The sequence below is a fragment of the Marmota marmota genome, unplaced genomic scaffold (genome assembly GCF_001458135.2).
Source record: "Marmota marmota marmota unplaced genomic scaffold, marMar, whole genome shotgun sequence".
NCBI lineage: Eukaryota > Metazoa > Chordata > Mammalia > Rodentia > Sciuridae > Marmota > Marmota marmota.
In genome coordinates, this window is record NW_025999999.1 from 17,971,427 (window position 1) to 17,996,520 (window position 25,094).

The following is a 25,094-nucleotide window of genomic DNA, read 5'->3' on the forward strand; positions in this document are numbered from 1 at the left end:
GCTCACCTCTTCCTAGAATGGTCTCATTTCCTGTAATTTTGCTCCCAGTGTGTTCCTTGGCAAAGGGTAATTCTAATTCTTTCCATATGCAACAAACGGGTCACCTGCAGAGAATAGTCCCAACTCTCGGCAGAAAGACCAACTGTCTATAGTCTCCAGTTTTCCCTGTCAACTGCTTGGAGCACCATATAGTTTACAAACCTCCCTTTCCTATTGGACACAGCAGGCCTCCGTCTGCCATTCTCTCAAACTTGATGGCAGCGGCATCACTTTCTTATCATCAGATCATCTCAGGTGGACAGATGCTCTCTCAGCATCTTCCTGGAGCACAAAGGCCTGGACAAACTCCATCCAAGACAAGTCAATTTCCTTCTGTCCAATTAGGACAGAAAAGCTGCTCCTGCTCCCTTGCTGCAGGCCAGCCGTGCTGAGCGCAAGATGACTTAGGTGAACCTTCCTGCGGGGAAAGCTACTTACTCCAAAAGTAATGAGTCTATTAAAGGCAGGAGCCTGAACAAAACGACATTTTCTCCTGTGCACAAAGAGGACCAAAATTGGTGATCTAGGTAAAGAAAATGTGTTACAATCCAGTGCAATGTGGGCTGAATAGCTTGCATATATACTAGTGACATGCTGCGTGCTCTTGGGCCCAGAGGCTGCCTGCACAGAAGGCAGAGGAGCTGTACTCATCTCTGCGTCCCCAACAGGTACAGATACTAAGTGTGCAGCGAGCATTTGTTGGATGGAAGAGCCTGCCCCCAGATCAAGAAGAGGGGACAGTAGTAACTGTAGGGGTCAGGGAAGACTTCACGAGGGATAGAATCTGTAAACTGAGATTGGAAAAACTATCACTTCTATTTCTGAATAGACCAAAATTCAAGAATCCCCCCATCACACTCAGTATAGCCAAGAAGACCTCTACCTGTACAAGTTCATGCCTCCTCCTTTTCCCAGAAAACCTGAACCTCAGAGGAACTTGCCAGCCATTTCTTCACCTGGGGTTATATAAAAATGTCTTCACCTTAAGTTATTATAAAAAAAAATTTTTTTAAATAATTTTCCAGGTTTACCTTTTTACTTCTTATAATTTAACTGATAAATGTGATGAATTTAGATGGGGAAAAAATGAAAGAAAGGAGAGAGAAGAGAGAATATACTGGCCCTTGATTGTAGAAATGTAGCTACCTTGGGAGAAAAATGTGATTCAAATATCCCCAGCAAGTGGTATCATGGCTCAGAACAGGAGGAAATTAGCTTTATTTCAATACCAGCCAGTATTCTGCCACCTCTTAAATCAAGTTAAAATAATTATCACCAAAAAAAAAAAAAAAAAAAGAAGGAAGAATACAAAACGAATCACCACCGGCAGGCAACATCCGGCAGTAACAATTTCACACTCAATTTATCCTGAACTGGTTTATTGCACATCAGGGCAATTCCATCAGGTCTACACGCTTCAGTTCACCTCTTCCTTAACTAGAGCAGATGACCAACAATAAAAGTGCAACTGGGTATGCAGGCCTGTGCACCTGGGGTGATGTGAATTCCAAGTCCCTGAATTCTGGTGGCTGTTAAGAGCAAAGGGCATCCTTTATTAACCAGGACTGAAAGAGCCACTAAATGAGTTCTTAGTACTTCCTCTCTAGCCCAGAGCTAGCAGACATTAGCAATCGATTTTTCCATGAAAAGTGATGAGACCAAAGCTATCAAGAAATATGTCCTTTGTTATAGAGCAAAGATTTGTACCATGGTAGATTGTAGTCAGCTACTGCAATGTGCCAAGTTTGGGTCATGGTATAAATTTCTAAGACTTAAAAATGTCATCAAAAAAAAAAAAAAAAAGAATCATCAAATGCTGGACACGGTGGCACACACCTGTAATTCTAGCAGCTTGGGAGGCTGAGGCAGGAGGATCGAGAGTTCAAAGCCAGCCTCAGCAACTTAGCAAGGCACTAAGCAACTCAGTGAGACTCTGTCTCTAAATAAAATACAAAAAAGAGCTGGGGATATGGATCAGTGGATAAGTGCCCCAGGTTCGATCTCTGGTACCAAAAAAAAAAAGTCATCAAAGGCCTAAAAAGTTGTTACATGGTACCATTGCTTGAGTGACTGTACCCAAGGAATAGCTGCATCTGGCATCCAGGCTCCATGAGCATCTCTTTTCAGGTGATCTACAGGTTAGTGATCTCAGGTAGCTTTCCCTTTGCTTCTCATAGTTGACTGAGAGAATTAAACTCACATACACACGAACGCACACACACACATACCTTGAGGCCATAATTAAGAAGTGAAACGAGTATTTTAAATCATGAGCCATTTTGATAATTTCTGCATCCATTCCTCTGAATTTTTGTAGTTGAAATTAAATATTGCCTTTCCTTACAGCGAGTGGTCTAAACACAACCAGCACCCGCCCAGCGGGCCACACAGAAACATTTTTTTAAGACCCTTCAGCGCTGGTGTGTCCTATTTGGAAGTTTAAACACTTCAACCTGAAAATGAAAATAATAGGCAAAAAGTGCCTGTCCCCACGAACTACCCACCACGGCACCTTTAGGGAGTAAAGACTAAATTGCAGTCACCACATGCTCCTGCTCAAAGGCCAATGCACTGGCCTTACAGAGAAGTGGAAAATTGAATCAAACTCCTGAGGACATTGCCCTGAACCTGAAAGTGGTCAGTGCAGGTTCCTGCAGCAGTGGGTGGAAGAGGTGCAACCCAATGCACAAAATCACAGGAAAGCCAGCAAAGACAAGGGCTATTCAAAAGTAACATATGACTGCTTCACATATTCAGAGTAGGTGAGTACATTTGAGTTCACTCAAATTAGACCAGCTACTCTAAGCTAGCCGTTCCCCAGGGGCCATGTCAAGCCTCATGTCAAACTCTGGGGAAACCTCTTCTTCTCCCAACTCCAGAAATGGAAGACACCATTCTGTCCTGTGACCCTATCCCTGGCGTGAATGGTCCGGTGCCCAGCAGGTGATATTTTGTGGGAATCTTCCCCAGGATTTCCTGATGGGAGCTGGGGTGAAAGAGCCCTTTTCACTGAAGGGCAAGAGCCCTAAGCCACTGCAGCCCTGCCCTTCTGCTGCAGAATTAATTAATGACACATGATCAGAGCAGAACTGACAGCACCCTAATGGCATCTGAAGCCCGGTCCTCTCCAACAGCTTGGCAATGTGAGTTTCTTTTTGCTTCGGCTGAGCTATGACCTCCAAAAGATACATTGAAGCCTAATTCGCAGTACCTCAGAGTGTGACCTTCTTTGGAAAAAGAGCTGCTGCCAAGGCAATTAGTTTCAGCTGATAGTAGAGTAGGTTGGGCCATTGATCCAATATGACGAGTGTCCTAATAAGACTTGGAGAGAGAGGCAGGCAGACAAGAGAGAACCCACACAAAAGGAAGGCTGAGGTTGGAGTGATGTGGCCAAAAGCCAAAGAACACCTGGTGCCCCAGGAAACTGGAATAAGCAAGGAAAGTTCCTCCTCCACGGACCTTGAAGAGAGCATGGCCCTGCTCACATCCTGAGTTTAGACTTCTGGCCTCCGACTATTGGGAAATATATTTCTGTTGTTTTGGGCCATCCTGTTTGTGGTGTTGTGTTATGCCAGTCCTAGCAAACACACTTGATTTGAGGCAAGTGTCACTTGTGACCAAAAGACATTATTGAAGAATTGGAAGTGAACAGACATTATTCCTTCATTTTAAAAATTAAAAACGTTTTTCATCCAAATTCTTTGTTCAAAAACAAATAACAGCTGTGTCCTCAAACAATTAAAAACAGAACACATTCCCAGCCACAATCATTTATTTTTGCATTAAAGTAACTTTCTCCTGAGAAATTATACAAATAGATGGCTTTGGTTATTCTAGCTTCAGACAAAGTTGGAAGCTCTTGGGAAAGAAAAATCAACGGTTAGTGCTGATGAACTCTAGGGAAAGGCAGCCATATAGCTGGCAACTAGCAAACCAAAAACTCCCAAGGATTATAAAACAAAGTTTTTCTTCCTTCTGTTTCCTTTTTAACTCAAGTGTCAGATATGCAAACACTCTTCTCATTAGCATCTTACTTTGCAGAACTCAGGAAGAAAATTCCTAGAAGCCTGTGGTTCTGGCTGATGCCTTTCTATGACTATCTCAGACTTGCAAATGACAAAAAGTAGATGTCATTCCTGGTACTTTGTTCTTCCTCAAAGAACAGGACAGCTTATTATAACAAGAATGAGGCTTCTGACCCTCTCCTCAACTAGGGGAGCAAAATCCTGAGAAGGAAAAGAGCACCCTGATGTTTAGACTGGGGGCATGTGAGTTGGATTGTGTCCCCCAGAGGCATGCCACCCTTAGCAGACGTAAGTAAGGCTGAAGATCCAGAGAGGAGGTCATCCTGGATTAGGGTAAAGGCTCAGTGCAGAGAAAACAAGGGGAAGCTGGCCCCTGTGTAGACAAGGTGGAGACGGAAGGAATGGGCCTCCGAGCCAAGGAGCTCCAAGAACTGGCGACTACAAGCTGGGAGAGAGGCCTGGAGCACTCTGCGGCAGAGCCTCCAGGAGCCACCACCCCGATGACACCTTGATTTCAAACTCCCAGCCTGCAGAACTGTCAGAGAATACATTTCTGCTATTAAAAGCCCCCGGGTTATGGCAATTTGTCACCATAGCCCTGGGAAACAGACTGCATGGATCTCAAAGGGCAGGTGTGGGTATGTGGAGGAGACACTGCTTGCTCACTATGACCCGAATCCACAGCAACCAACACGGGACTTTGAAGATTTCACAAAAATTGCCTCATAATCAACCATGACATTAGACCAAAGATTTAAAATCAACCACAACATTAGACCCAAGATTTGTCTGAAACCTTCGTTGTCATGCAAAATCACTTACTGATCACCACTTGTATGTGCTGCTGTGAAAGTCCAGCCGGAACAAACTTCCCTTTAGACACAGGATAACTGGAAAGGTTAAGTGGCCACCCAGGCACATGAGAGGGCATGAAGTGAACAAGGTGTCACCGCTGCCTGCCACGACTTCCTTAGTCATGTTTTTATTCTTTTGTATTTGGGATGGGCTCTTGATGGAAGGTAAAGAATGAGACCACTATGTGGCAATTACCAAGAGTGTCCTCAGCCTCCAAGCATCAACAGTGAGTCACTGCCAAGGAAACACAAGAAAACGTAGGACAACCTGCCCGATATTGTCCTATATGTGAAAAGAGTGTCTGTCCTCCAATGTGTATTTGCACACAGGGGACAGGAGAAAGGCAAGGTGAAGAACTAGACATTACGTATGATAAATGTGTGTGGCCAAACTCCATATTTATACAGACTTCTCTACAGGCCAGGGAGACCAGAGACCCAACGCTCAACAAGAGCCATCTCTGAGGAATGGGGTCAGGAATGAATGGGGAACGTCTACTCTTGCCTTATATCAGGCTCAGCACATTGTAGCCTATCTTCTGAATCTGGCCAACTTTGGTTTTTGTCAGTAAAGCTTTCCTGGATCATGGCCACGTCCACTCCCTGACATGGTGTCTGTAGCTGCTTTGGCTCCACAAGAGCAGACTTGAGTATCTGTGACAGAGTGGTCCACAAAGCTGGAAATACTCTGGCCATTTCAGAAGAAGGCTGCTGCCCGCCGCCTTGTGATCCTACACCATATACTTATTTGTTTATTCCTTTATTTATTTATAATCATGTTACTTTTAAAAAATAACTTCTAGAAGTTTCTGCATGGATGGGGGTAGGGGGTCCTAGGGCAATCATTAGGAATTTCCTCGAAACAGTGGGAGAGAACTCAGGAGCTTTTAGGATGAGAGATCTACTCACCCCGGAAAGAGACAGTGTTCTGAAACAAAGATAGGAAATAAAGGTTTGAGCAAAACTGAACACACGCTGAATGCTCAGCACAGAGTCCCCACTCCATCCCCAGCATAATGCTCACACAGGATGGCTTTAACATCCCAAGAGACCTTTGGAGAGAGCTGCATTTGCCTGTAGAGTAAGCAGACAAGTAGCTGGAGAGGCCATTTGGGAAAGAGCACTGAGATGCTCCCAGGCCTACCTCTGGAGGTCTGTCTCTGATCTGCCAACCGATGGGCTGTGCCTTCTTAGACAAATCAGCTGTGCTTCTGGGTTTGAGTGTCCTTGACTCTCAGAGGGTTAGACTACATCAAATCTATGAAACTTTCCTATTTTGATGTTTCTAGGACCCCTGAGCAGGAATCGTCTTCACCACAAAGAAGGAGGTAAAGAAGAGATCTTTCTGGATGGTGGAAGGTCAGGCCTGGGAACTCGCCCTCAGAGTTGCAGCCCTTTCCCAGATGGTAGCCCATGTTGGTGTGAAAGAGTTCAGGTTAAGCAAGACTCCAATGACAAGTGTCTCTGGCTGGGGTGGCCTGGGTGAAAGTTAAAGGCCTAATGCTCTCACCACCTAGTTAAATCGCAAATTGCCTGGCATACTCACTAGTGAGTATATCCAAGGCCAGAAAAGTCCCATTTTTGACTTTTAACACAGCTTCTCAAACGGCCTCACTGGATGTTGAGCTGTACTTACTAACAAAACATCTTACTCAAGGCTGGTTAAAGGTTCCGTTCACCACAGATTCCTTAATACGTGCCACGACTGAGCACTTCTCACTGGCCCTGCTCCAAGGCTGGAGGCCTTTTAATTTTTTTGACAATCATGAATAGCACAGGGGCCCCGCCTTCCTTCTTATCACACCTCCCTCCCAGAAAAAGTGAACCAACTAGGTTAGCCCCAAACCTGGGTGAAACTTGGTCAGGTGCCAAGGAAGGCTTAGACAGACCTGCCTGACAAGCTTGTGCCTCTGCTCTGCTGCAGTTCTCACCAGGGCTTGTGCATGGGGGAATCCAAACTTGAGAGACTTATACCCAATAGACCAGCATGGGCTGTGGGCTCACTCACACCACTGCCAGGGCCCCCTTCAGACCATGAAGCCCCGGGGCGTGACCATATAAGCAACTCCCATCTCAACTCTAGGAGAGGAGGGAAGTTTTAATCTCCTTCACACTGGCTCCAGAGTCAGAGCTCAGGCCAGCGTAGAGTGTTACATTTAGGTGTCAGCAGTGGTTCCTGACCTTGGCTGCTGACCTCAGCAATGGAGCCTGCAACCAAATCACAAAGACTGGGGTCAAAGAGAAGCAGGCCACCAGCAGCACTTGGTTATGTTAAAAATACAGAAGAATGCTGACACGCTGAACATTTTTAGTTTGTTTCTTAGTCTTTTCTACTTAAAATTTCTAGCTATGGCTGCAGTGGGGTTTTACTTGGTATAAGCCATGTGGATTTTGAAGCAGAATAGCTGGATTCAAACCTTGGCGCTACCAAAACCACCCCCAATGCCTTCAGGCGTGGTGCTGCTTGGGTCTCAGTTGACTTATTTGCAAAACAAAGAAGATGAAAGTAATACTTGGCACATAGAGTTGGTTAAAGGACTTTGATGAGATAGGTCTATAGAGTACCACTGCCATAAGAGGAAAATAATGATTAGAACGATAAACACCCTTTATTAGAGATTTCTGTCCTCAGGAATGTACCATGCAGAGGGGTGGCTTAGGCAGAACAAGAGACCAGAGCAGGATAAAATGGCTGGTGTCATCCTAAGGCAAGGTTGGTGTGGGGAGAGAATTATCCAAAGACTTGGTGGGATTTAAAGGAACCACACCCTTCCCATCCCTCCATCCATCTATCCACCACCTGTATGCTTTATGTCAGCACCTGTCACAAGCTTACATTTTTCAATTTCAGATAGTGGGAAAGAAAATAAAACAGAGCCAGAGAACAGAAGCTGGGGGTTGGGCAGGTGGAAGTGGCTTCAGATAGGGGATCAGGGACCTTCCAGGAAATGACAAGAGGGCTGAAGAGTGAGAAGGATGCCAACATCTGGGGGCAGCATGTTCCAGGCAGAGAAAATGGCATATGAAAGATCTCAGGTGGGAAAAGCAGGTGCTCAAGGGAGAGAAAGAGGCCATCAGGGGAGGAATGAATGAGGCCAGGGATGGCAGAGGCCAGGAACCCAATCACAGAGGGCTGTGCGAGCCAAGATAAGGACCAAAGGCAAAACAAAAACCCAATCAAGTAACATTTTCCCTTTAAAACTCTTTGCAAAACACAAAGGAAACCTGGGAATCTACACCCCTTCCCTCTTAGGCCCTAAACTTTGTTATGTAAGAATCAATACCTTTTATCTGTTGCCAGACCAGATACATTTGGCATCCTCAACAAGCTGCCAAAACAAAGCAGAAAGCTGGCTAAGACTCTGTTAGAGGATGTTCTGAGCTTTCCAAAACACATTTCTCTATCTTTTCAAGTATGTTTATTTAGACAAGGTATATGGATACAAGCACAGATGCAAGGAGCCAGCTGCCCAGGACCAAAACAATCTCAGAAAATGATTATTCAGCAGTAAGGAAAGATAAAAGCAGTCTTAAGCATAAGCAAGTATTTCTGCTTCATGTAATGTTTATGAGGAAGGGGTTGGGGAGAAGACCCCAATGTGAACCAGGAGGACACAGATCTGTATTTGCTGAAAACACTCTGGGTTTGATGAACAACAGAAGCAATGGGGTCTACATCTCTCCTATTAGAGCTCCCCACCCAGCGTCACACCTGAAGCCTCTCTACCTCCAGGTGTAGGGAAGCCTTGAGTCCCAGAGAAAACCTGCATAAAGCCACCAGCTTCCTTTGGTTTTAGTTACTTATTTTCAGTTGACTTTAAAAATCAACAACTCCAGAGACCACACAGCTGAGCACAATAATATCAGTCTCTGGTCTTCATGATAATGGTTGCCTAGGTTCCCTTCACCTAGGTTACATTTCAGGGACCTGAATACTGTTTTTCTTGGAACCACCAACTCTTCCTTTGGGCCTGAGCAGGTGTCTGAAGGGTGACCTTCTTACTCCACCCCAGCTCACCCTAACATTGGCCATTTTCTGAACACATGTCTCATGAAGAGTCATGAAGTTTGACCATGCATGCACAGACCACTTATTACCTTGGTCCCAATCACCCTTCCCCATTCCCTAAGTCACCCTGCATCTTTATGCTATAAATATGCCCACACCCCATCCTCAGGGAGACAGACTTGAGGCTTGGGCCTCCCCCTCCTCACTAGGCTGTCCTGAAAATAAACTCCCTGTTGCAGACCATGGTGTGTTGCTGATTGGCATTCGATGTGGCAAAGCCTCTTTGGATAAAAGACTCATGTGCTCTACGGCCTGGCTCTGCTTAGAAACACGAGCTAGGATCCATTGGTGAACTGAAGCATGAGATGATCTTTGACTGCTTTGCTTCTTATTACAGCATCTTTACATCCCACAGTGTCCAGGGAAGTGCAAAGTTCAAATCATATGCCCCTCTGCATGCCCCTCTCCCCCAGAAGTGGGGCTCAGAAACAGAGCCTTTGGAGAAGTGCCATTATGATCTCTAGCGCTGACACTCCTCACCTGAGACTTAACACCAGAACACACTGAGACTAAATGAGGGGTGTGGTCACTTCTGACCTTAAGCTCTTTCTTTTGGCTAATTTTCTTAAAAGCAAAGAGATTGTGATGCTTGCTTTTGGGTATTCTCTTTATCTTATTAAAACCAGAAGGCAGCATGAGCCTGTGGGGTTTTAAAGTAATGGAAATTTCATTTCTGAGCTTCACGAAGAAAAATGAATGCAGCTTTCCTCCCTCCCAAATTCTATAAGCCACAGACCCACTTCTCCTGTGACCTCTGGCAGCCCCTAAAACACTAAAACCTGCCTGGAGGGGGACTGATTTGTTCTTCTGGAAAAAAATACACAGAACACACTACACGGATGTGGCCGGGGTCGGGGCTCAGGAAACAATACCACAGGGTACCAATGCTTTTGGCATGCAGAGTATTTTAATCTCCATGGTATTAGAGACCTTCTGCCCTCCTATCTGTCACCCCTCCTCCACACCCCCTCCCCTCCCCAGTGAGCTAGAGAAACTAGAAGTCCTCTCCTCTAAAGCAATCCATAAAACCTACACACATTACCTGAAACTCCCCTGTCCTTTCTGCATAGAAACTGGCCATAAAGAAATCTGATAATAGTTCACAATACCCTGGTTCCAGAGGAGTCTTGCCCTATACTCAGGAGGAAGGAATGCTACAAAGAGAGGCCAAGAAGAATGTGAACAGACAAGCCTTGTTGGTTCCCCCTTCCGTCTACCATTAGAACAGCTGTCCATTCTTCATCAAACCAAAGTATGAAGACAGATTTTTCTCCTGGGTCTTCAGGTCTTCATTTTGAAGACATCTGTGTCATGTTAAACTTTGATGAAATAAAGTTAATAAGCTTTTCTCTTGTCAATCTGCCTTGTTATGGGAGTGCTGTCTGGATGAGGAAAGACACCATTCACATCTGTCTGCCCCAACACATGGACCCTTCTAGTAGACCAAACTCCCAGGTGGTCTTTTCATGGGAATCATTGATGCTCATCTGTTTATTCATCAGGTACAGTATGTATAAGCACCGTGCTACATCCCTGGGGAAAAAAGACCTAAAATATGAATGTTCTCTATACTCATAGATCTTAAGCCTAGGGAACAAGGGGTGAACTTTAATAATGAGGAAATATTTCTAAGAGAACACCCAGTACATGACACATTGGTATTCTGAGTGGAGGTAAACAGAAGATTTGCCTTGCAATCAAAAGCAGAAACCACAACTCTTTGATAATACCATGGGCCAGTCCAGCATTATTATTAAGAATAGACGCCAACAAGCCAAGCCATTTCCTGATACGTTCAGGCAGCTCCCTGTCCCAGCTGGGCTTGTCTCTTCTCTACAACCCTGTGCCTCGTCTTGGTCAGGTGGCAGCTCCTGAAATCATGGCGCCCAGAGCACTATGTTTGTTCATGGAGAAATCCCATGAAAAAGTATCAGACACAACTTCTCTTTATCAGAGACAACTATTTTATGAGATCATAAATGTATCCTTTCAAAATTCACATGAGACTAAAAAAAGAAATAAAGCAAAAAAAGCAACATAGGACTAGTTGAAATGTATTGTTTCAGATATTTTAGGCCAGTATTTGTTTACTATGACTTCCTTCATTTTATAACTTGTAAGGCTTTGAGAGCAAACAGTGCATATGCTAAAGGTAGAAGGAAAAACTTAAATGGAAAAAAATTCCACCCACTGATTTGTTATCTATGAATCAGAAAAAGGCTATGAATAGTTAATTTTATTGGCAAGTTCCAATTCCCAAACAACCTGAAGAGTTTGAGACCCAGTGGGACAGACGGTGGGGAAAAAGAAAGAAAAACAATCATCTGTAAATTCCAGAACAAAATAGAATAACGAGTGTGCCCAGACTCACACCCCACCCACATATCAAAAGCCTCTATTTGCAGAATGAATAAGTTATGGAGTAATTGTTTGCTTTAACGTATGAGTTTCTTTTCTTTTTTAAATAGCTCATTCCCAGGATGTACTTTAGATATTCAACTCAGAGAAGCTTGACATCTCTACAACCACAGCACTTTATAAAATAAGGCCAATAGAGCCCTTGAGGGGAAATGAGAGGAACATATATCCAGAATAGTTCTCTCATCCGCCCTTTCACCCCCACCCCCAAGATGTGATTGCCAGCGAAAGCAGAAAATAAAAACCAAGACGGTCAGGCCAAAATATTTGTCTTGCTGCTTTCCTTGGACTCTGCACAAGTCTCCCATCGCTCCCCTCCCTCCCTTCCCCCAGGGCTGCTGTTGGCTGAAAGATGGATTCTCCAGAGCAGTGAATCTCACCCAGGGGCCATTTGTCCCATGGGAACCTTTGGCAATGCTGGAGACTTTTCAGGTGGGTGCAGCTGGGCAGGGGGAAGTGCTCCTGTCCTCTGGCGCCTGGAGAGCAGGGATGCCACTAAAATCATTCAGGACAAAAGGTTACTCTGTCCAAAATGTCAAAAATGCAGAAATTGAGAAACCTTGGTCTACAGGAGGTAAAAATCTAAAATGACTGTGTCCTTCTAGAACCAGGATGCAAGAACTGTGTTCCGACTGCTCTTTTCTTTGAGTGATACTGCAGTTGGGAGGGAAAACACTGCAGCCCTCTTGCCATAATGTGATGTTCTCTGTGCCCGCAAGAGTTAAACTCACTGGCACCTAAATTGCGACCCACTTAAACACATTTGAACATAACTTTCATTCATAGTGCTACCACAAGGCCTCACGCTTAGCTTTAAAAGTCTTCTCAAAAGTAATTTATAGTTACGAGCCATGGCGAATTCATTTACTCTATAAGTACAATCATGACCCAACAAGCCTTTTGATCCACTATAGAAGGGCAACAATTACACTTTAATTAGTTATTTTTCACTTACTTGTCAAGACCTGTTTGTATAATCTAAAGAACTTCACATCCTCTTAACATTCCTCATGAGACCTTGGGAGAAAACAGACTCAGACTGTCTCTGAAATCTCTAATCTCAGTTAAGTGGTAGGTGAAGCAGCTATAGTGGCCACGCTCTTGCTAGGATTTGAACAAACTCATTTTCCTCCTTCCCCAAATCGTAAATCCATTTCTTTCACAGTTGGGATAATTTTCTATTTCTTTTTTAGTACTAGCACAGCATACTTTAAACAATCCCACACACACACACACACACACAAAAAACAAAACAAAACAAAAAAAAAAACTAAACTTCAGAGCATGGCTGGATTAGTAACTAGGTTTTTAGGAAAACTATTTTCATCATAAAGACCAGAATCTCTAGATTTCTTTCCTTACATACCCAAAGGTGTAAGAGAGTCCATAGTCAAGCTCTTTTAAATTGTAACTGCAACAAAACATGAAGAAAACCTATTGCGCTTCCTCATTTTCATTCATAGGGAACTTAAAAAAAGAACAAAACTCACACATATAGTAACAGAGAAATCTACTCAATGCCCATGCCATTTTTACTACCAAATTCTCCAAACATGACTCTAAAGTCTTCTTTAGTCTCAAAAGTAAATTCCAAAGAGCTCTAAAAAACCACAACCAAAACAAACAAACCCAAAGTCTGAAAACCACTCTCTCTTTTCAGTCTTCAGAATAAAAGTCTGAAAAACACAAACCAGTTTAAAAAGTCAATACCCCATGCTTCTCAGTAAAATAACCTGTCTTGCCAGCTCTTCAGGAATGCAACAACGAATAATAGCTCTGTGGTCCATTCTGTATCATCAGAAAAACAAAAAGTGTAAGTAAAATGTATTTCAAGGCAATTAAAGTAGTCTTTGTCACCATTGTCCAGCCATCCACATGTGGAGGACTCCAGTGGCCTCTGATGTCTCCCAGAAAGCAGGGGGGTGGGGGACAAAAAAGGACGTCTCTCTTGCCAAGCACAGGACACCTTATCAATGCCCACTTTACCTTATGCCAGGGCTCCTTTGCTTCCAATTCTGTCCCTCAGCTGTACTGAGCAGAGAACTCCTCTGGGCTTCAGACTCAGAGACGGCAAAGAGGCTTGGTAAAAGCGAGACCTCAGCCCGGCAGACTGAGGTTCCTGCCTGCCTGGGTTACATCCCAGGCTTCTCTGCAAAGCTAGGCTAAGGCAATGTGCATCACCCCAGAGACGCACACCGGAAACAAGAACAGTGTGCGGCAGGCACACTCTCTCAACGCCTCCTCTGCTCGCTTCACTTACTAGTTAAACACACCAGCAACCACTATGGGCCAGTCCATGTTCTCAAAAAAGGAGGGGGGTAGATATTCCTTTTTAAAAATGCAGGTGAGGAAAGTACCATTTTTTCACATCTGCTTACAATTATCTGCATTGTCAATCTGACAGTAATTGTCTGAGGAAGAGGCTTGCATGGAAACTAGGTTTTCATGCTTTTTAAGATTCTTTGCTGAGTTTGAGGTGATGGAAAGGTGCACAGCTATCCAACAGCCTGCGGGCTGCCTCCTCTCCCAAGCCACTGCCTTTGGGACACACATATGGGACCCCTGTTGTAAAAATGTAGTAAAACCGAGTTCAACTTTGACTTGCATTTGCTACTTCAGAATTTTTATATTATTGTGTGGTACTATTTGAGGGAAACGTTGTTTAAAAAAAGAGACTTACCAAGCTTCATTCATATGTTTGTACATTTCATATTGTGCTCTTTTATTGCAGGATACTTACTATGTTCCATGCATTTTACACATATTTCCTCATTTTCAACTAAACTATTCTGCAGAAGTCACAGATGAACTGGTGACAGAAGGTGAAGCCACAGGCTCTGTGTGTGTTAGAACAGAGAGGAGGAGCCAGAACCTTTTGCTCTGATAACATGGCCTCTTTTTATGTACTGTTTCTTAAAACTAGGGCAAGATTCTGTGACAACTGTGGTCCTTTTCAACAGGACTAAGGTGATTTAAGGAAGTTTTCAGAGAAATTCTTTGCCCATAAATATCAGCTAATCCAAAGACCCTTTTATGTATGTGTAATCTCTCTAAGCTGGTCTGCAAATGATCCCAAACACTGTTGAAGAAATGTGAGGGTTTTTGCGGTGCTTCTAAAATGAAGAGGAAGAGGAAATGGGTGTACATTATGATAATTATAGGGATGTTAATGAAATTTCTGGGACATCTTTCTTCTGAGGAATCAAAAAATCTCCATTTAGGTGCCTTCACCACACTTTGGCAGTGCCAGATTCTCAAAGGGGCATGTGTGGGTTTCTCTACCCCAGAATCCTGCAAACCAAGCTGGCATGTTACATGCAGATTCCTAGGCTCCAGCCTGGAACCCCTGAATCTCTGGGGTGAAGTCTGGGAATCCATCCTTCATTATTTTAAAACATGAGTAACTTTTGATTGTGCCAGGAACACTTAATAGGACCTCTACTGCCTCACAGAAGTGCACATGGTACACTGTGGTCAATCAAGTAGGCTCCACACTGCACTGGAAACCCACACTACACAAGATGGTTCTCATGCACAATGGCTTTAGGACCCCAGCCTTAGATCCAGTGGCGGGGGGGGGGTCAGAGACAGCACCTCCTGTTTAAGACATCAGCAGGGAGCCAGATGTTTGTCAGGGGTGTGAAGAAATCCCTCATGAAAGAAAACTGGGAGGGGCTGAGGCTGTGGCTCAGTGGTAGAGCGCTTGCCTAGAATGTGTGAGGCACTGGGTTCAATCCTCAGCACCACATAATATAAGTAAATGAATATAAAATAAAGGTCTATATATCTAAAAAAATATTAAAGAAAAAAAACTGGGAAACTCAACTGGGATGGTAGTCACATGGCTAGAAGTAACTCTGGCCTTAGAGTCAGGCTCATCCTCCACCCATCTTTATGCTTTTCCTATCAGCCTATATTTGGGTCATCATTCAGATTTATTTTAACCACCTCTATGACTTCTGGGATGGGGAGAGAGAAGATGGGCATCTTCAAGTTTACCAAGCAAATCTCCACATTTATGAAAAATCACCAGCACATGGAGTTAACACGTTCAAGGAACCGCAGTTGGACAACCTTTGGTGAGCAACAATGAGCTGTCTTTCCATGGGCAGGCCTCTGGGCATGTGTGTGGACGCAACTTGGGGAAGAAAGGAAAAATAACTAACTAGGCAGAGATCTGTTGGAGGTGATAGAAATGTTCTAAAACTGGGTTGTGATGTTGGACACACAACTCTAAACTTACCAAAGATCACAGAATCAGACACGTAATACAGGCAAATTTTAAGGTATGAAAACAAAGATGATATCCATCACAGGCGTAGCTGCCCAAAACAGGGACTCTGTGCTAGGGTTAAGGTTCAAGGAGCTGGAGAGCAGGAGCTGAGAGTCCTCTTCCTTGTCATCCTGATCACCGGTGGAGGTCCAAACATGCCTGACATCATCCAGCACAATCCAACAGAACAGCACTAATCCTCCAGCAATTTATACCTCAACAGATTACTTAGGTGGATGCCACAAGAGACATAAACAGACAGGAAAGAGCCGTGGTATTTATTTCCTATATGAATGAAAGGAACAGGTATTTAGTGGAGTGATGAGAAATGTAAGAGTATGTGAATTTTTAAACATTTTGGGGTTCAAGGCCATTGCAAAAATTCATAATGGGAAGAAAAACTGTTGATCAATACATCTTTATTTAGCAGCTTCTGGATGCCTGATGAAAAGTAATGATGAAACAATGGTAGATCAAATTTATGGGCACGAATGCATGTGAACGTCCTAAGTGACGTAACTTGAGGAATTTTCAAATCAAAGATCAACATGCCTACTAACTTGTGCATTTGAAAACTTCACAAACAACCACATCAGAGAGCAACTTCCACACAGGAAGTTGTAAGCTTATTTAAACAAATAGGCCTTGACAAAACTTGTTTCTTTGTTTATAAATGAAGGAAATGGGGGGAAAAACTTTTTTTTTTTTTAAGGCCTGGTATGCTAGACACTATCTCGGATGACTCACTTCCTATCTGATTGAAACCTGTAAGAGGTAAGTCTAATTGTCCCCATTTTACAGCTGAGGATGCTGAGGCTCAGAGTCTAAGCAACTTGCTGAGGATGACTCAGCTCCAAGTGGCTCCAGAACCCCTCCTGGCACGTCTGACTATGTCCTAACTTTCCATTCACCACCATTCTCTTCCTCCTACCCTACCAAGAATCCTCAGCAAGCTCCAAAATTCCAGATTCTGTTTCCAAGTTGCCTGCTGCTTTGCATTTTGCTACAGAGCCATTAAAGCAGTTTGTCTGCAGTTTGCGAGGGCAGTCTAAAGTTTCCTTCTGGGGACGAATTACTGTACCAGTCCATCTCTGTTGGGCCCCAGCCCAAGCCTTCTTCCCCCTGGCTAGCTGGCAAGCCATGAGCAGGTCCATCTGCTGGAACTGGCACACTGTCCTCCACAAGGTGGGAAGCCCAAGGTCCAGGAAGCCAGCACATTCAGGTGTAAAACAGAGGGGGAGGGAGCCTGTTCCTAGTATCAGCGCCGGCTGTCAGGGTCCCAGGGACCCAATGCTCCCATTTCTCCTGGAGCACTTGTCATCACATCCGGAGCAAACCGTGCCCAGAATAGAAACCGCGCTGGTGACCTTTGGATGGTGCCACTTTTCAACACTGAATCCCAAGTTAAACACTCATGGCAAGAGTCTAGGTGGACATAAGCAGAAGGGTAGGCAGAGCTGAGGTGGCCTGAGAAGCCACCTTCCGCATGAGTTACCATGAACCCAAAAGCTAGAGGGGACTTAGGGGGCCACTGTGGTAGCCAAATGCCCAGCAGACCCCAAGAGTTCCCTCTGTCTCTTTAGCCTCCACTGGCCAGGTTGGCAGATCCAAGTGAATTAGCAGAAATCTCTTGCAAATAGAGAATGGGTCCTAGTGAAACCACCTAATTCAATTTACCTCATAATTAAACTAATATTACATCAGTCTATAGTGGAAAATGTTTTTATAAGGATTTTTAAGTTTAAAACCTGTTGATTTGGAGCAGAAAATAACAGCTTATTAGAAGCCTGCAATTAAACCAAGCTGTAAGATCAAACCCCATGTTTAAAATCAAAGAAACAAGGTAGGAAACAAGTTCAACTGATCCAACTCTCTGAAGTTAAACAACACTGAAAAACAAAACATTTTTTTAAGTCAAGATAAATACAAATTCTTTTTAAATTGTCATTTCCGGATAAGAAAGCCCTTCCATTTGTGCTGACAGGAAATGGGGTGATTTTTTTCCAGAAATATCAACTCTTTACTGCTTGTGAACAGTCTTCTGTTACTCTGGCACATTTCCTTTGTTGTTAAAGTAAGAGAAAGTGGGCAACTTTGGGGGAATCAGATTTTCCTCATCGCTCACTGTGTCAATGCGCTATGCCCAACTGGGCCAATTTCCAGTCTGTTGACTGTAGAAGGGACAAAATGTTAGCTCAAGGTTATTCTTCACAAATAAGATGGCACAACTAATACATCGCAAACCATATGTTGAGTTTAAACCTGAGGACACTTTCGGGACTGGGAATATCTTACATTAATCAAGTCGCGCTCTATAATCAAGGGCACAGTCCTGTACAATGGCAAGAGAACAAAAGTTTCCCCATCCACAAAAACAAAGAACCTGGCATGAAGACATTTATTGACCTGGATAAGATCCTCACCGATCTTATGCCTATAGGTCAAACTCCCAAGGACTAGAAGGGAGGGGGAAAAGGGGAGAGTGCTCACCTGACTGTTCACCATGCCAGGGGTTTTACTTATTTGTTTTTTCAAGCCCCACAGCCCTATGAGGCAATGGTCAGTGTTATTTTACAAGTAAGGAAAGAGAACACCAGGATCCCCACTCTCCATCATCTTGCATATCTTTGTATAGATAGATATTAAATTGAGATACAACCTACAATCATAAAATTCACCCTGTTAAAGTAGACAGTTCAGCAATTTTTAATATGCCAAAGTGCTATGAAACCATAGCTGTCTAGTTCTAGACTATTTTATCACTAAAAAAGCAAAAACAAAAACATACATTACCCACCCATCAGCAGCCATTCCCCTCTCTTTTTCCCCCACAGCCTGGCGACCATTAATCTTTCTATGTCTACACATTTGCCTATCCTAAACATTTCATGCAAACACAATTGTATGACATGTGACCTTTTATGTCTTCTTTCACTTTGCAGAAATTTTTCAGGGTTCATCACATAGCATGAATTAGTGCTTCATTCCTTTAATTGGCTGAATGATATTCCATTATATGGACATACCACCTTCTGCTTAACTCACATTTAAAACAAAACCACAGAGAGCAGGGGTGCACGCCTGTAGTCCCAGCTACATAGGAGGCTGAGGTGGGAGGATTACATGAGTCCAGAAGTTTGAGGCCAGCCTGAGTAACACATAGAGACCCTGTCTCAGAAACTAAACAAAACTGAAACCATTTCTACAGTTCAAACTATTCAGTGATAGTGTGAAACAAGAAAAGGTGGACAGTGTTTCCATATCAGTCCTGCCTCACAGGATCTTCTTGACCATCCGTGGAGCTCTGAAGAGTCCTAGACTACAGCTCTGTGAAGAAAATGTGCTGTCTATCCTGAGACGTCATCATCCTTCATCAATGTTCTCCAAGGATGACTGATAAAGGCGGCAAGACAGCAGGAGGTCTGACTCCATAGAAATTCTCCATAGCGACCACAAGCAAAGTCACTGATCTTCAGTGACATCTTAACACTAGAAAACAGTAAACCAACCCAGCAACAAATGTTTATTGTCCTGGGGATAGGTATAACAGACCACTAATGAGACAGGGGCTTTTCCTTTCCACCAGGAATGGAAAATTTGGGTCCTTCAACAAGTCACACTGGGAGGCAAATTATTTTTTCTGCAAGGATTATTGCCAGGAAGATCCCAAAGCTCTGTGTGTGCACGTGTGCACGTGTCCCTACCTTGTGTCCCTACCTTCTGAGAATCGGGAGACCTATTTTCTAATTTCGTTCTGTCACTAATTAGCTCCAGAATTCCCAGCACTCGGTGTCTTCATCTATAAATGGAGGTCAGTTGTAATGGCCTTGACCACTTTATAGGCCTGCTGTGAGAGTTAAACATTTAAGAAATCACTTAGAAATGTTCAAAATATTATACAAAATCAAGATATTGAGGTGGTTCACTGTCCACTGAGGCATAGAACAAATAAAACAACACAACTGAAACACTTGATTCTCCAACCCACCCCCCCGCAGGGTTCTCAAAAATATTTGCATCTACAATTAAGAGGAAGAGAATATGAATTTGTCTGAGCACAGTGAGATGGAAGAACACAACTCATTTTCTGCAGGGGTGTGGGCCACGATTCTCACTTTGTATGTGTATGATACACAAAAAAACAAGAAAGGAGGGCGTTAGCATTTCAGTCTGTCTTTTGCAAATCAAATCTTCCATGGTGACACAAAGGAGTGAATGTCATGCAAGTGCGGTGTGTGGGATCACCCATGTTCTTCTCACTAGTTAATAAGTTAGCCCAGGCCAAATATGGCCATTGCAACAAATGCATGCTTCAAATGCCTGCACCAAAAGGAAGGAAGGGAACCAGGCCTCCCATTTATAATGTGAATTCGTTTCACAGGAACATCACAAACATTTGTCCTGGGGCTTTGTGAAAAAGCATTTTTTTAAAAAATCAGTTGAAAAAGCAAAACAAAATAAAGCCACCCATTTTTAATCCCTCAGAGAGTCTAAGGAAAGGATCTGGATGGATCCTGTTGTGATTCCATTTCCTACACTCCAGGAGGCCAGCAGGAGGGGTCTCAAAGCAGGTGTAAATCCTCTTCAGGCTAACAGGCACAGAGAGGCCGGGGGCCTGGGGGCCTGAAGGAACAGGCCTGAAGGGCTCTCTGGGGGACTTTCCCAAACTCATTTGAGGGATGGGAGGGGTAGGCAGGGGAATGGGCACCAGCACACATTCCTCCCCAGAGAGCTCAGGGCCCGAAGGAAACACCCCACCACAAAGACAGGCAGGGCCAGCCCTTCTGGAAAGACCAGATGCCGAGGGTTGGGAAGAGAGAAAGGGAAAGGCCCTGAGACCCAGGAAGGAAAGCAGAGTCCCCTTCACTCTTCTTGGTCAGAAGGCAGACACTTCAACTGCCCTTTGTCCTCTGTCCTTCCAGAAGAGACAGAAAAGACAGCCTGCAGCTGCTCAGGGGGACACCACTCTGCAGAGGGGACAATGGGTGGGGGCATTCATCTTGAAAGAATGAGGAGTGCAGGTGACATAGGGCCCCTGGGGGATGGGGATTGTGCAAGAGATCAGGAGAGGTGGAGAAAGCCCAGCCACCCTCAGGCTGCTTGGAAGAGCACCCCACACTTGGGGAAGGGGTGCAGACCCTTTTCCTTTACTCTTAAGACTTTGGTTTTCCATTTAACTTCTTTTTTCCTTCCTGCCTTCATTCTGCATCTATTTGTTGCTGTTTCTTTCTTTGGGAAGCTGCAGGTAACAATCTGTACCTGGGAAGGAAATCTGCTGGAGTAAAGGGTCACCTAGGGCCATCCACCAAAGACAAGGAAATTTGTACCAAAGGGATGTCCCCATGTCCACTGACATCTGTGACTTAATCTGAAGTCACACTTAGTTTTTCAAGCAGAAGGGAGATGGGAGAAGGGAAGTAGGGAGAAGGAAGGGGAGGGAAGGTTTTTTTTCAAAGCGTTCAAAGAAGGGATGGAGAAAGGAGGCTATCAGCAAGTATCTCATACTAATTTGTTTCTGGACTTCTTAATTAAGCTATAAACAACTTCAGAATGCTCCTGAATTTATAGATTAATTAGCAAAATCTTTTAAAGAAGTGCCATTTATAGCAAGATCTCCCTAAAAGAGAATCTTGCTACTGAAAACAAAACTGAAAGCAAATGATGATAAAGCTAAAATCTGAGTGCAGGCTAGCTGCTGGGTGTTAGAGATCAGTTTCCAGAAAATATCTCCAAAAAGAAAAGAATAATTGGCTCTGAGCCTTAAACACAAGACAAGGGAAACTAAAAACTCAGATCCGCAGAATCAAAGAGACTTTAGGAGTCAAGCAGCCCAAGTCCTGGATGAACATGTATATTTTAATATTTGTGATCAAGGAAAAGAAAATGGAGGCTCAAGGAAGTTGAGAGAATTAACCAAGGTCCCCGAGCCGTTGAGTTCCAGGGCCAAGTGCAGATCTCTGGTTCCCAGCACTGGGAAGCCCTTCTCACGAAGCCACATGATCCTCAGGCCCCCCAGCTCTCCAGGATGACAAGATGTGTGGGCTTTAACAGCTATGAAGGAGTAACAGAGATGAGAGCAGGATGGAGCTTCAAAAGTCACATGCCAGTCCCTCTACCTGTGGATGAAGACTGTCCCAAAGAAGCTGCAGGACCTGCCAAAAGTACTTAGGAATCAGAGACACAGCTCAGGCCAGGAGCTCTCTCCCCATCAAGGCCCTGTGCCCTTTCCCCTTCTCAGCTTCCTCAGGTGTCCAGTGGAACTTCAGTGAAACCACACCCAGAGGGGCTCTAGTGTGCCCCTGATCCTTAGTGAGTGTTCAACTAAAAGTGAAGCTGAGCTCCGGCCTCCCAGCGCTGATACTTAGGTGGAAAGGTTGAATGGTGACCCTTTTTCCCTAAAAGATGTGTCTACACCAAATCTCTGGGACCTGAGAGTGCTAATTTACTTAGGAAAAGGGTCTTTACAAATGAGATTAAGCTAAAGATCTTGAGTAGTAGTCATGCTGGGTGGTCAGGGTGAGCCCTCCGTCCAGTAACAAGTGTCCTTCTAGAAGAAGGCAGAGGAGATGATACAGCAGAGGTGACACAGAGAAGCAGCCATGTGAGGATGGAGGTAAGAGTGGAGGATCCAGCCACAAGCCAAGGGATGCCACGAGCCACCAGAAGCTGGAGGAAGCAAGGAAGGGTCCTTTCTAGCCCTTCGGAGACCGTGTGACCCTATGGCACCTTGATTTTGGATGTCTAGACTCCAGGACTCAGAATAAATTCCTGCTGTTTTAAGCCATCATCATTTCAGCAAACACCAGAAACTGAAAAACTGATCATCTCTGTGGATAAAATAAATGAAAAAGACACAAACAAGGTCCGCGGTATTTACAACTGATTCACAATCACAGTGGTTCACCAACAACCGGGTCAGAGAACAAGACATGGAGGGAAGTGGAGTGTGTGGACACTAATCCTGCATCCCCCCACCCCGCCCTGCCTCTGATCTCTCAGTGACCAAACCCAGCTGACTCACAAGAAGTCACATGGTGGTGTGCTAACTCTGCAGGACGTTGTTCTAGATCACACACCCATCCGAGCAGCGCCTGCTGGGTGGACCCTGAGTCTCAGCCTGAACGTGCAAACTGCTCCCAAACGGCCAGACTCTGAAGGCATTTAGGAAAGTCTCCAAGCCTTAAACCCCACAAAGCAGCTTCCAGTGAAGGAACCCGAAGCCAATTTGGGAAGAGGCCTCTGCAGCCCCAGTAAACACTGTACTACTTGGGCCTCGAGGGAGACAACAGAGTCAGCAGAGATTTCTTCAAAATGTCATGTTCTTGGATTTAACTTTATTTTAGATGCTCCTTCCCACAGCTGTTGAATTAAATCTGAAAGCAAACAACACACACAGATACACACACCCAGCCCTTTGGCCCCAACTCTTTCTGGGGAACACAGATCCATGTGTGGATTAGAGATGGCTGACTTGATCTGTGCTCTCTACAAACATGGCGGTCTCAAATTCAGGCACCGTGCTGCTCGGGGTCTTCTTGCCCCTTCCTAAGGCTGAACATCTGGGAAATTGTTTTATTATTGTTCTTTTAAAATGAAATTTCCCAGTTGCTCCCAACTCAACAGGTTTATTTCAGTCTTACACAGGAGACTAAACTTGGGAACCCCAAGGGAGATTTGGTGGGGCCCCACTTAAGCATCTCCTTAGATGAGCTCTCTGGGGCTCTACAGACAGATGAGAGAGGGACTCAAGGGAGGACCAATCACTCCACTTTGAGTATTGACTGTGATAGGACCACTTGGACTTCAGTAAGGTGGGTTACAGCACCTTCTCCAATAGCCTTGCAGGGCATGTTCCTCCTCTTAAACCAAAGCCCTAGTCTCAAAATGTCCTTGGGCCAAGCATTAAGTTTCACTGGAGAGACTGTGAGTCCTCCTCCCACCTCACCAGGTATGGGTATGGGGGTCCAGTCTCACAGGCACTCCTGCACTGACTTCTGGGCCCTGACTTCTACAGAAGTCTCACTTGCCCCCCCTTCTCTGCACTCTTCTCAGCCATTTTTTTTTTTTAATTTGAGGTGACATTCATTTGTCCTAAAATCAAACACATTAAAGTGAACAATCAGGAGACAGCAGCCCAGAAACACCTCAGGGGCTCCATGGATATGTGTCCTGTGTCTCTGAAATACACCCTACTGGGAAGTTTGGAGATGGTTAGCTGGATTCAGGGCCCTGGTGCTGAAGGAGGAGGTGACAGGCTGCAGGACCAGTCCGTCCTCCTGCCAGCTGCTGGGCTTCCTAACCCAGCCCCACTCAGCACACATTCTGCACCCTGGAATATGGGTGACACGGGAGGTGATCTTGACTTTTCCATTGGACCTGGTTGACGCCCCACAGGCCTGTGAGAAGTGGGGCAGTGACTGCCTCTGAACTCTGGCCCAGAAGCCCGTGTGTTGGCCCAGGAGGAGCCTGGCTCAGCCCATAGGCAGACACTGGTGAGCAACTGCCGAGAACACAGGAACTCAGCTGGCCGGGTCAAAGCAGTCACACCTGAACTTGACAGACTTCAGCTTAGCCCCAGCCACAGGTTACTCTGGGTCACACAGGATGTGGGTTTCTAAGGGTGGGGAAGTCAACACCTTCAACTCTCACCCACCCTTTCTTAGCCCTGATTCTGAACCTCTGCTTCCTGGGTCTGTATACTTACACACACACACACACACACACACACACACACACACAGATATACATATGTACCCACATGACTCTAACACCCTCTTCCTCTTCTAACTTCCAAAAATAAAAAGAGTCTTTTTCATTTCAACAGTCTTTATCATTCTTTTCCCCCCCTTCAAATTCTCCATCATTCCAATTTTCCAATGAGCATTTGGTAGAAATTGTCCTCAAGGACAGCACCGCCCATGGATTCTCTGACAGTCACCCCCAACTACTTTTCTTCCGTCAGAGGTGAAGGCAAAGAGAAAAGGAGGCTTTCTCTAATGTTTCTGAGGACGGTGAGGAAATGGCGGGGGCTTTGAGGGGAGCTCTTCTGTCACTTACCTCCAGGACTTTCCCTGTGATAAACTGTTGACAAGCTTCACATTTCACACCAAAGAGCCCCTGGTAGTCCTTTTCACAGTATGGAGCGCCATCCCTGCAAGACAACAGTGTGTTCAGCTCCCAAGAAGAGGTGACCAGAGCCACAGATGGAAGAGGACACTGAAATCACCTTTCCCTGAGCCCTCTCCACAGAACGGGGGTAGAACTTACCAGAACTTGTTTATGCCTCACCCAGCTTTCACCTGCCTGGAGACCTGGCCAGACACGACCAATGTCACAGAAGGGAAAGCTGCCGATCTCCAGGCCACACAGAAGGAGCCCCCCCCCAACACAAACCCCAAAAAACAAACACACAAAAA

General features: G+C 44.7%; 1 protein-coding gene across 13 annotated transcripts in view; it reads right to left on the bottom strand.

The window, feature by feature from the left end:
* Positions 1–25,094, bottom strand: part of Ablim1 (actin binding LIM protein 1) — a 272,608-nt gene that overhangs the window by 71,234 nt on the left and 176,280 nt on the right. For all 13 annotated transcript variants that reach the window (XM_048807388.1, XM_048807383.1, XM_048807393.1 and 10 more), the window contains exon 6: positions 24,736–24,829. In XM_048807388.1, the coding sequence (XP_048663345.1) occupies positions 24,736–24,829 (94 nt within the window). The remainder of the gene's footprint in view (positions 1–24,735; positions 24,830–25,094) is intronic.